Source organism: Styela clava, chromosome 4, assembly GCF_964204865.1.
Source record: "Styela clava chromosome 4, kaStyClav1.hap1.2, whole genome shotgun sequence".
NCBI classification, from domain to species: Eukaryota; Metazoa; Chordata; class Ascidiacea; order Stolidobranchia; family Styelidae; genus Styela; species Styela clava.
The window spans coordinates 11,635,895-11,648,499 of NC_135253.1; the positions used below are offsets into that span (position 1 = coordinate 11,635,895).

At 32.3% G+C, this 12,605-nt stretch overlaps 2 protein-coding genes across 5 annotated transcripts; both read right to left on the reverse strand.

Annotated features, from left to right (window-relative positions):
• Positions 1-47: 47 nt before the first annotated feature.
• On the reverse strand, positions 48-5,894 carry LOC144421909 (uncharacterized). Of its 4 annotated transcripts, none has more exons than XM_078111468.1 (10): positions 5,672-5,894; positions 5,161-5,276; positions 4,532-4,683; positions 4,117-4,178; positions 3,970-4,003; positions 2,257-2,309; positions 1,661-1,813; positions 775-874; positions 626-690; positions 48-534 (listed from the first exon to the last, which is right to left on the reverse strand). In XM_078111468.1, exons 1-10 carry the CDS (start codon positions 5,835-5,837, stop codon positions 374-376), a joined length of 1,062 nt encoding a protein of 353 aa, XP_077967594.1. In that variant the 5' UTR covers positions 5,838-5,894; the 3' UTR covers positions 48-373. The 4 variants fall into 4 exon arrangements, with proteins under 4 accessions (XP_077967594.1, XP_077967593.1, XP_077967592.1 ...); XM_078111467.1 differs by having other exon boundaries at positions 48-531; positions 2,206-2,309; XM_078111466.1 differs by having other exon boundaries at positions 2,206-2,309.
• A 3-nt stretch (positions 5,895-5,897) lies between these two features.
• LOC144421910 (uncharacterized) lies at positions 5,898-12,476 on the reverse strand. Its single transcript, XM_078111470.1, has 5 exons — positions 12,100-12,476; positions 9,808-9,986; positions 9,550-9,646; positions 8,599-8,783; positions 5,898-8,107 (listed from the first exon to the last, which is right to left on the reverse strand). Exons 1-5 carry the CDS (start codon positions 12,474-12,476, stop codon positions 7,962-7,964), a joined length of 984 nt encoding a protein of 327 aa, XP_077967596.1. The 3' UTR covers positions 5,898-7,961.
• Positions 12,477-12,605: the final 129 nt, after the last annotated feature.

Consider the following 12,605-nt stretch of genomic DNA (forward strand, 5'->3'; position numbering starts at 1 on the left):
ACAATTACCTGTTTACTTCATCTCACAATCTTGCAAAAAAGCTCAACTGAATAAAAAAATGTTGTAATTCATTGTTTTATTAGGTGATATGGAAAAAGGGAAAAATATATAATGGTTTTGTTGGTTTACGTGCTGATATATAGGTTGCAGCCAAACGAAAAAAAAAAACAATCGACAAAGAGTAGGTTTGCGTTTGATATAGAAAAATTCTCACTTCAATAATATTGAACAATCAGCCAATACATCAAAATAAATTATGAACATATAAAGTTGATCTGCAATGTTACAACTAACAATAACATAGAAATTGTCACAGTGTATCTTCGGCATTTGTTACTAAAAATATAAATTTTATTTAAACAGATAAGCATCACTATTGCAGTTTGACATCTTCGATGAGTTGTAAAATTTTCATCTTCAATTGTGATGAAATACTAGGAGATAAGTGTTCTATTCGATTGGAAAGTGTCAGAAAAAAATTGTGATAGTAGTCCGACTGAAAGTTATGTTCTTGAAAAGAGATTGTCGATTCTTCTGTGAAAGTAATACACAATAATTAGAAAAAAATGGCAAATTAAAAAACTGTGCAACTATTTACACAAATCAATTTTTTTCGTGTACAAACCTTGTTGTAGAAAAGTAGGATATACAAAAACAGGATCAATGTGTGTGGCATTCGTGGTGGAGACTCTTAAACAAATTGGAAAATTTCAGGATGCATGTCAATTTTCAAAAGAATTATAAATGATCCATGACTGTTATGTATTCACTTACGGTTCTAAATTGAGAACAGTTATAGATTGGTCTACTTCATCTGGAAGTTGTTGATCGATAGTTGATACATTTTCACTTGATTCAGGATTACCATGCAAGTCTGTATAATGCAGTATTTGGAATAAACTTTCATTTATGTTATTCTTACACATATAGATATTCGACAATGAAAAACTTCAATAAAAACACAAATATCAAAATATGCCTAGGCAAACTGAAACAAGTTTGGTTTCGTTGAACTGCAACATTGTCTGCTAAATAAAATTCGTGGTAACACCAAATTTAGCCTGCCTTTTAAATCATTTACATTCCAATGTTATTGACATAAACATATGTCAAATAGACTAGGGAACTGTAAGTTAAGAGATAAAGATACATCTCAATCCATCATTATTTTTCAACTTTCTATATGCCATAATCAAAATTATCCAATTGTTTTAATAAAATCACCCCAGCAAAAATGTAAGATTCATGCAGAAGAATTATACAAATATTCTATTATTGATACATCAGAAATGCATGAAACAACTCGTGCTATTTTTTTTAGGGTATACAAGAGTTGAGATTAAAAGTATCCCTGTGTTTGACTGTCCAATAAAGCGGAAAATGGCAAATGTATAAAATAACATAAACTGGACAAAAGAAAATAAACTCTAGTAATTTCAGGAAGAATTTTGTTAATTGAACGCGTCCCAATAATACAAATCAATAGAGAACGCAGAGTTCAAACTTTGGATTTCCATATTCAGTCAAAAAATGATATTAATACACATCCACATCAAGTCTCATTGACAAGACAAATCCAAAATTATTTATTGTTTATAGCTTAGGAACCACTACTCTACCGCAAAGCTGTATGTAGAGGGATGAAAATTAAATTCCATACCTTGTAAATGCAATGACTCTGCTGAATCAACAAGTTGAGAAATAATAGTTTCTATTTGAGATGCATAGAAAAGGGGGATTGTTTTCATTTTCTCTGCAATTGACAAATAGAACAAATCATCGCATTTTGATCCAGAAGCTATTGCATTTTCATCTACATTAAAAAAGACAAAATATCACAAATTAAACAAGTATATACAAATACAATTTTAACAATTATCACATCACCCCCATGGATGTGGAGTTAAGGTCAGATTACGGGTTGAAATGACCTTGGTTCCCAGGTTAAGAAAAATTTCCATAACAAAACCTAGGTGTATGCCACCTTCTTTAATAGACTGTTAGTAATACTATGTAAACTTTTTTTTAAACATTATGCTTTTTCAATCTACATAAAAAATTTTGACAATCATTATCATCATTGAAAGTCTGCAATTCTGGCTTTGACTATAGGAAATTCAGAATTTGGACGCCACAGGACTTCAAAAATATGACACTGGCTTGGATTCATGTGAAAAAAATATGCAAAACTTTTCAACTCCTCACCACTTTTGTCCACTATAAGTGTAGAAATCTGTGTTGGCAAAGTCAACTGACCTGAATCAATAATCTTTTTCTCATTGTCTTCTTCATTGTTTGATACTTGAATACTGTAACATAAGGGTACTGCTGTTGAGTTTCAAGAAAGTTTTTCCCGAATATAAATAACCAATCAACAGCTACAGAGATGATATGAATAAATAATATTTAAATTGGGAGACAAAAGTACACACTCCTATGATGTAATGTTTGTGTGCATACTCGCAGTGTTTTGTACAAGTCCTAAAGTGAGACGAATCACTAGCAGTTAGTTGAGTACTTGCCTGAGTTGTCCATTAAAACTAGGAGCCTTTAATAAATGGTCTTTGATAAACGGTAACTCGAGTTTAATTCATGCCGGGTCAGTGAGTCAAATCTCTTCAACACTGATAGACTTAGATTGCTTTTTTGACATCGTTTTAATTAAATGAAAAAATGAAGATCTGGACCGTTTCTTGTCTGAACTACATGATCCAGAACAAATACCAATACCTGAAAATCGTGATGTTCATGACACATATGAACCAAAAATCTCATCTCTTCGAACAGAGATGGAAACAACAGCAGTTCCGCTCTACCTTGATGAATTTGAAGACACAGTTAAAGATGATGTGGTTCTATTAGCACCAGTATCGATAGGAGATATTCAACAAGAAGAATTACGACTTAGGGAGGAACATGTTGCTTACAATAAGTATCTTGCTGAACAACAGCAACTGAAAAAGAAAGAAATTGCGGAGCGAGAAGAGACTGCTAAAGAAAGACTTATTGCTGAATTAAGGAGAAGAAAATTGGAAATTACTCGTAGAGAGGAATTGCTCGCAAAACAGGAAAAACTGTATCAAGAACGTCTGCAAAACGCCTTCCGCAAATCTGAAAGTCAACTCAAGCAAGCTCTGGATGAGAGAAAAGGGGAAGTTGACTCGTTCTATGGTGATCTTACCTTTGCTGACGATCATTATGGGGGAAGCAAAGGAAGACGTTGGAGAGTAGAGTGGTCGAAAACTCCACAACCTATCCAAGTGAAGCTAAAGAGTGTAAGAGGATTGCGTGATAAGATTCCAGCTGGACGATATGTCATGATGGTTTCACTGTATGACAGGCTTGGTGGGCATGTTCGCAGATGGTCACGATTAACTGGACAGCAATGGGGAGGTTCAACTTTGCCAATATTCCATGATGGCCGCTACTCATCTGCACAAATCCCACTTGAGCAAAGTGTATTTACTGTTGTTCCATCCAAAGATGAAGTGAGACCAGGAATGGTTCTGATATTCGAACTCTTCTTACTACGTGGCGCAATAACACCCACCGATCGGGTAGTTGCATGGGCATGTTTTCCAATTTGTGATGGGCAATTTGAGATTATCCAAGGTCACTACAAAGCCCCAATGCTCAGAGGTCACATGGACACCAGAATTGATAAGCATGGCATGATTGAAGAGTTGGTAGCAACTGACCTTGATCACTGGCTTGCAAATGTCTACTTCCAAATTATCAGACTACCACGATATTTGTCTGGACAAAGGGTCAGTGAGTCAAATCTCTTCAACACTGATAGACTTAGATTGCTTTTTTGACATCGTTTTAATTAAATCAGTTTGATAATCGAAAAACCCGATATTATGGTTATCGATCATACTACTGACTGAAACATAGTGGCCATATCACAAAAATAATCTAATCTCTTCAAATTAAATTAGCACTTATATTGCATTCATAGTAACTTACATAATTTGATAATCATCTTGGTCATCTTGTTCATCTAAAAACAAGTTTTGTTGAAGAATGAATAAATTTTAATAAAATTACTAATTATTTATATATATATATATATATTTATAAAATATTGCAAAACAACTGGCAGAGAATGCTCACCAGAGGAATGATCATCCAAATCTTCTTCACAAATATTTTCATCTTTAAAAGTTTGCTGATTTCTGTGTAAGAAAACAATAAAGAAAAAATGTGGAAAATGACAGAACATTCAATTATGCAAATTTTGAGTTCATATTTATAGTCACGTTAGTTAATTTCTGAAAAAAATGATACATAATCAACTAAAGAATTATTTTATTCATATATACTTTTTAGCTTTTCTATTGAATTAAGTCATATCATTTATTTTTATCATTTAATAATATGTTTCGAGATCAGTCATACAAAAAACAACATTGGCTAATGACTATGAAGCCAGATTAGGAAACTAGCGCCTAAACTAACTGATTTAAATTCAAACTAGCACCCTACGTGACCCAGTACTGGTATAAATGAAAATAAATTAAACTCTTACTGATCTTCATCGGGCACTTTTCGATATCTTAGAAATTTCAAGTCTTCGTGTCGTGATTTGAACATTTTCCACCAATCTTGACCAGGATAATTATCTTTGAATCTACTTTTCTTTCCTGCATTATCAAGCATGTCTTTCACTTTAAGACTGACCTGGACAAGAGAAGAAATCCAATCATTGTTTGGGAATTGGTGTTAGACTCAGTAACTATGAAATTAAACATTATGTGATCTGTCACATTTAATCAGGTACCAATGTTCTTTATTTCAAATGTTAATTCATATTCGAATAAAAAGATATCTCAGATAGTATTGCATATATTTTTTGAACATTCAGTAGACATTCATGCTATTTTTAACAAATTTATACAACATGGTATATTTAGTAAAAAAAAATACTTAAGAAATTATAAGACGGTACAGCAACAATGGGATTACATTATGATAGTTTTGAAAAGTCAGTAAAACTGCCAAAGATGCATACATTCCATCTTACTTCAGAGGCCTTGAAACATGCCCTTGATCTAATACTAATTTGTTTTCACAAGAGTGCCAATGTGAATTTGAAAAAGCCCGTTTCAATCTATAAACTTCCTTTTTTATATTAAAAGACAATAACTAGAGTCTTACTTCATATTTGCTAATGAGAATTCCAGTGTCTTCCAAATTCTTAATCCATTTGACCAACTCATTTTCTTCTTCACAAGTTAATTCAGGTGGATGACCAATGTACTGAGTACATTTCCCTGCAAGAAATTATCACTTGGATATTAAAAATATCAACAGACAAATGTTCCAAATTCTGGAGAAATTTGTATTACAGACTACATATAGTTCACGCTAACGATCTCTGAGATATTTTCGAATAACCAGCAGCACATTTACTGGTAAGCTTCATTGAGTATTGGGTATATATCGAATTTCAGGTAAGGACAAGCTTTGAAAATTATTCAAATTCTCTAGCACAGCACAATATTAAGTTCACACAATAAAATATTTTCAAAGAGTAAAGCTGCAGTTTGTGAAAGCTAAAGAAAAGTGTGATATCACTCTCTCCACAAAAACTGGCCCAGAAAATCACAGTGATTTGAAAGGATTAAATAAGGTTGAATTCAACAACCGAGAATAAAAACGTACATACCAGAATATCGATAAAAAAGTGTCGATACGGGTATTCCATACATTCTCGCAACTTTATGAAGAGATAACAAGTTTTCAGGATCATTCATTGTGGCAAGTGCTTGTTGTAAAGTCTGTTCATCATAACGCTTTTCTCTCTTAACTCTGTTAGGATTTTTTCTTGGCATTTTAACACTGGTTCAAGACAATACATATATATAGATAAGTGCTTTAAAATGTTCTTACAACTTTGAAATAGAAAAACAAAAGAATGTGTTACCACTAATATTCAACGAAAATTATTAGCAAAAGCCCAAAAATAAGTATGTGACATGATTGAAAGAAATCTCAAGATCGAAACAACAAGTTCAAAATACCTATAAAACCAATTTATTAGTCCAAGTGCATTGTAAATGATAATTAACGGTATAGAAACACAATGTTCTATATTATCACTGTAGACAACCTGATTGAGCAACATGAAAAAGTACAAGAAAGTCACATGAAGCAAATGGTAATAATATATAGTACCATAATACAATTTCTTTTGCAAGTGTTGTTTTAGGTATGAAATCCACCAGACATTCAAATACAAGTAGTGACATCGACAATAAATCATGGCCAGTGATAACTATACAATGACATAAAACAATAAACTTATTTATAATCACACAAAAAAGAATACCAAACACACAGTATGTCTCTCCAACTGTTATTAACAAATGTATTCTCATCAATTACCATTGACTGAGTGTGTCAAAGTGAGAAAGCTACATTTAAAAATATTCAACAAAAGGGTTAAAACACAGAGAGACTATAGCATGGGTTCTAAACAGGGAATAAATTCACCCCTTGGGGAAAATTAATCTTGAAAGGGGTCAAATTAATGGGTAAATGAACAAATAAAGGTCAACAACCTCTAGGAATAGTTCATTACTAAATTAATGTTTTGCTATGTAAGTTTCACAATGAAAAAACCTTGACAACTTTTATTTTGATTTTAGATATTTTAGAATATCTTTCATTTATTTCACTTGTTTTTCAGATTTCATCCAAACAATAGACATTTCCATTATACTAAATTCAACCATCGATTATACTGATGTACATTACGGAGTCTTACTAATTAGTAGTATATAAACGTTATGAAAAACAAAAAAACACTTTGTCATGTATGAAAGAATAAAAAAGCAGAAGGAAATTAAGAAATGAATTCAACATACATATCAAAGTATAGCACCTTCTAAATTCTAGTACTTCAAATGTAATTAATTCAAGTATTATTTGAGGCAGTGGCAAGAATAAATTGTTGTATTATGTTAGTTAGGACTAGGGATAGATATACAAGGCAGGCAGTCATAAAGTTTGAAAATTGCAAAGAGATTTTTGTCAATACCATATATGAGCTTGTTGGCCCCTAATGTTGCATTAAATGAAATAAGCACCTATAATAAAACCGACTTCATAACCAAATTGGGAGTTGTAATTGTAGAGTCACTCCATGAACAGCCTGATGTCTCAACCATCAAGAATTGCCTCTTCTGATAACAAATATAATCATAATCAATCGCACATTGGCAGAGGCATGTTTGATGTTTCATATGGGTTCAGCTCACACAAAAGGTTGAAAACCACTAAGAGAATAAAAGAAAAATAATGAAAAGTGTACCAAGATCTTTGTAAATTGTATGGTGACAAAATCCGATAAGACAGATTCAATCTTTTATGATATTATGTAAGCACGAGTGAATGTAGAAAAAAACTCTTTGAGAAAATATTTCAAAATTAACCAACCAAATTATCTTTTCGACGGCACATTCATTATTTACTGGTATTTTTATGTTATGAAGTAGTAGGTTTAAAATAGATTTCATCTTGAGTGAATTTAGAAAAAAACTTTTGAGAGAATACTTCAGAATTTACTCAACCAAATCATCTTTTAGAAAGCACATACATTATTCACTAAAAGGTCTTCAGAAGGTTAATAATACAGTAAGCTTTATTTCAATTAACAGAAAAATGTAGTCACAATGAGACAATCACAGAACCATACTTAAAAAGCTTTATAGAGATAAGACAGAAATGGTGCAGTATGTATCTGAAAATTTAACCTGATACAAAGTAGAAAAAGGCAGTTAGGCTATCAAGTAAAACAATATGTACAATAAGAATTTAGACAGGCATTTTCAATACATGTCAAGTGTCATTTCATATCAAGTTCTAAGCATCCTATCTCGTAATATCGAACTCTTTCTTTGTTGGATAGACGACTCAAACCAATGAAAATTTTAGCAAGAATATACCAAATCATATTATTTTGAAATATGGTTGTGTACGACCGACATTATTTTCATTTTAATGTTGTGTTTTACATTCCTTGGAAGATGTTGAATTTCAGATGACATAGAGAGGAAGAATAGGTCATCAGCATTCATTCGTGATGTATTTTCAGTCAAACCTGAGAATGGGAATCAAGAGGACATTAATTTAAAGTGTATTAGATATAATATTTGATCTTAGTCTTGCAAAGAAATGAGGCAAAGCATTATTAGACATATGGATTAATTTTGCTTAATTTTTGTTCTTATTGTGATGTGGATAGTTGTCAAAAAATCACTTTTCTCAGCAACTGATAGATTAATCAATTATAAATTTTCAGTGCTTGAAACTAGTTTAAGCTACATAAGAATTAAGAAATACTATTTTTTTTTTTAATTTTGTCTCATGGAACCAGATATTTTGGTTAACTTTATATTCCCTCAGGTCATGCATACTTTTTATTTCATCGTGCCTTCTGTAATGTTTGTCTGCCAATTTTTTCAGTGAGGCATGCTATAAGTCCGCACAGTATCGAATGGCTAAAATAAGCTGCCAATAATACCTATTCTATGCATGCTTATTACATTGGTTGTTTTCAATAATGCTGTTCTATCATGGATAAAAATGCACCTGATAAATCCTTCAAGGAAGATGGCAAAGCATTAACAATCTTTGATGTGTTTTTAGTTTGTCCTTCATTTTGATTACTCATACTTTTTGCAGAGGATGAACTTTCAGTTCTATTCGGCTCCCCGAGAGGTGGAAAATACTGTTCCAGTGCTGTTGAATCATTTGCACGGCTAGAAGTAGGCATACTGAAAAAGATATGTACCGGTAGTTCATAACGATTTTAGGAAATTCATGATTTGGTTTTTACTTCCAAACGTGCAAGAAATCCTATGATAAGGTTAAATACATAACACATTTACAAAATGATGATTTTGAATCACTTCTCTTTTTTTCAAGTTTTTATTTTTGGAATTTGGGGTGAAATTTGGAATGCCCTTTTTTATTGACATAACTCTAATTCAGGGGTGGGCAAGTACTTTCCTGATTGGGCCGCTTTCAGATAATAGACTTGCGTACTGGGCCGGAGGCTCAATATGAAACTAGGAATAAAAACAGTTTATTTACAAATAACTAGCTCCCCAGCTAATGTACAACAAGCATCTATTGTAAGGAGTGGCACGATGATTAATGGGTTTGATGTAGCCTACTACGTGTTTCGAAAAGTTTGTTTATGCTGATTCCTTAGTAGGTTTGAATACGTTTTAGGAGATATGTTTTTGCTTTTGTTAACCTGCGTACTTCAGAACAATAATTCGGATGGGTGAATTTGAGGTATTTCCAGTTCGTTTTGCTCAATACTTTCATGTGCGTATAATAAGCAGGGAACCACTATATTTATTTTAGCTGACAATTCATCTATATTTTCGACAGAAATTTATAACCATAAAAGCTATAGACCTATTTCAGCGAGCACAAGTGGGCCAGAACCGGCCCGCTGCGGACGATAATTTGCCCACCCCTGCTCTAAATGAACAAATGGATAGAAGTACTAAAAACAAGAATAAAGCTAACCTTGGTTCTACGTAACCACGAACTTTTCTTGGTCTTCCTCGAGGTTTTCTGCACCTTACTCTGTCTCTATTTACGAGCTGCCTATGAGTTTGTAATCCTGAAATTCCAAACATATCACTTTACGAAAGCTGAGTAAAATCAAGAAAAATGGTATCACAAAAAAATATCTAAGCAAAGAGCCCATTGTTGAATTATATTTTCAAACCATCTGATATTTGCAAAATAAAATAGTAAAAAAACATACAGAAATGTAGCCACCTTTGCCATGATATATATAATACGGTAATGGTCCGCGTGCAAAATTTCTCATTGGAAATACTTTAGCCTGAGGTTGATTTGTCAGATGTGTATGTTCCTCAGTGAAGGAGACTATGTCCAACTTATCTCTTACTTTTGCAGTCAGTTTAATCATTGATTTGCACTGACGATCAGCAATTCTGTAAAATAGTGAATTGTTGTTGGCAAGACCCAAACTATACCTATTTTATTTCTCATGATTGACCGAACAACATTTTGATTTTGTATTGTAATTGGCAATCTGTACGATATTTAAAACAAGAGTCCAATCTAATATAATGATAATTCGACTGAAAAAGGGCCTTCCGGAAGGCCCTATTTTAGGTCATTTTTACAATAAATTTTCACAGTACTATATAGCAGAAAAACTTCTTAGTTTTTCAGCTTTGAATAGTTCATTAAAGGTTATTTACAGACACTTAACAGCTACTGCACATATATAGTTTTTATTAGTCTGCTCAACTATTGAAAATAAGAACTTTTTGTCACCTATGAAAATTTTTGTATATTTTTCAAAAATCGCAATTACAGCAGAGAATGATAGGCAAAGTAGAGACAGAGCCTTAGGATGAATTATTATTGGTATAGTAAGTTGCCCATCCAAACTTCCAAATTATTTTGCAGATAGATTTGATAAAAGGATAATTTTAACTAGCTAGAAACAAAATGAGAGTGGCACTCTGGAAATATCCATAAACTGCAAGTAGCAGAAACTTATTTGAAATTTGTCACTGTCATCATTATAATGTGGGTACTGGATCCTTTGGTTTCTAAGATGCGTAACTAATGCGCTCTTGTGACCACTGTCAATTTAGAGCAACATGGGTTTTCTACTAATAAATGCTCATCTTTGGATGTCATATTTCATTAATAAAGACAACATATCAACCAAATCTTGCATGATATTCTTTACATGACGAGCAAACATTTCAAATTCAAAAGTTTTATTGTCCAAGTAGGCGCTGACTTTCAATGAGTGATCGTCTTTCATTTACTGAAAATTAATGCCCAGCTGTCACTTGGGGAACACCTTCCCCCCCATCAAAAACGAAAAATGTAACTTTCTTTTCAGATAAGATGGCTTAAAATAATATTACTTATTTATTTGATAGTGGCACATTACTGAAAATAGAAGGTTTTTAGGTTTCCAGATACCGGGTCTTAGGGCCTTCCGGAAGGCCCTTTTCAAGAAAAATTTTGAAAGGGTCTCCCATCCATCATGTTGTTTGTGTTAGTATTAATTTTTGAAGTTTTTTTTGGTATTAGGTATTTGTGTTCTGGGTTTTTAGAGAAAAAAATGTACCTAACTGAATATAGGTAAACAATAATCCCTCTTATAAAACTGATCGTTTAAAATTTTTGATGAAAAATTTATAATTTACAAAAAAAATTGTATTTGCGCTTTTTTCTGTTAGCAAAATTAGTTTTTCAGTGCAACAATATGATACAAGAAATTCATAAACATGAAAAAATTAGATCACAAAGGTTTTTTTTATCTGAGAAATGAGGATTTTGAAAAATTGATTTTTTTCAAATTTTTCAAAAAATTGAAATTTTTATTAAAAGTAAATAAGTCAGTGATAAAAAACTAAAATGTTTTATAGAAATTGTAACCCATGATTGTGTTCATGAGTAACTGGCAATCAATTAATACCATAAGCTAAAGAAAATTCAAAATCGAACTACACGAAATCAGGTTTCAAAACTATTTGATTAAAAGGGCCTTCCGGAAGGCCAAAAGACCTTCCGGAAGGCCTTTTGTCGAATTATCAATAATGTGTGTCATGTTTTCCACGATTAAATCACTTGCTATGCATAAAATGTTCTACTTTTGATCAGGTGTGACGATAATATAACACAAATCCTTATGCATTTTGTGTGTACTCGGTAATTTCATAAATCTGTAATAGGATTTAAAAGGTTTCTAGTACTAGTTCAAAAAACAATACCCTAATTTTACATTTCATTGCCGTGACTGATATCAAAACTTACAGAGCGGCTCCAATGAATTCACTACTATAGGAGAAAGGACCTCTCAATCAGGATAAAAGGAGCCAAAATCCTTTACAGAAATTCATTATGTTCATTAAACGATCTTAATAGTTTATAAAAAGGATTGCATAGGCCAGGGATTTTGTCATAGAAAATTTAGTTTTCTGAGTTTGGGACTGGAACCCACAGCCTTGGTTCGAACATCAACGCAATATAAAATACTGCATCCCCAAACCTGATAAATAATAAACATAAACATACCGTCTCACAATATTAACTTTTTCTCCATAATGTCCACAAACAAACAATATGCTTGTATATACTAGATTTTCTTTGTATGGCAAACTCCCAGGTTTCATTCTATCATTTATAGTTGTCACAAGTCTATTGTCATGACGATGATATTTCAAATTTCTTTCTTCGCAATACTTGAGAAATTTGGTCATAAATTCTTCGAATGATGAGAATTGATCACCAATTTTCAATTTTGTTGTCGCTGTTTTTTCAACAGAAGGAGATGGTGCAGGTGGCATTATTTCTTCAGAAAGATCAACTTCATTAATTGTTTCGAGTAATGCTAGCTCTTCCTCTGTGTCTTGTACTACCACTGTTTCGAAAGAATCTTGTGAATTGTCCATTTTGAATCCCGAAACAAGATTTAAGCTAATAGTTAATGAAAAATGCTTTGTTATCACTTCTTCTTGAAGTACCAACAAGACATCAATGGTAAATGCACAACAGTATGTATATACATAAAGTATTTAGAC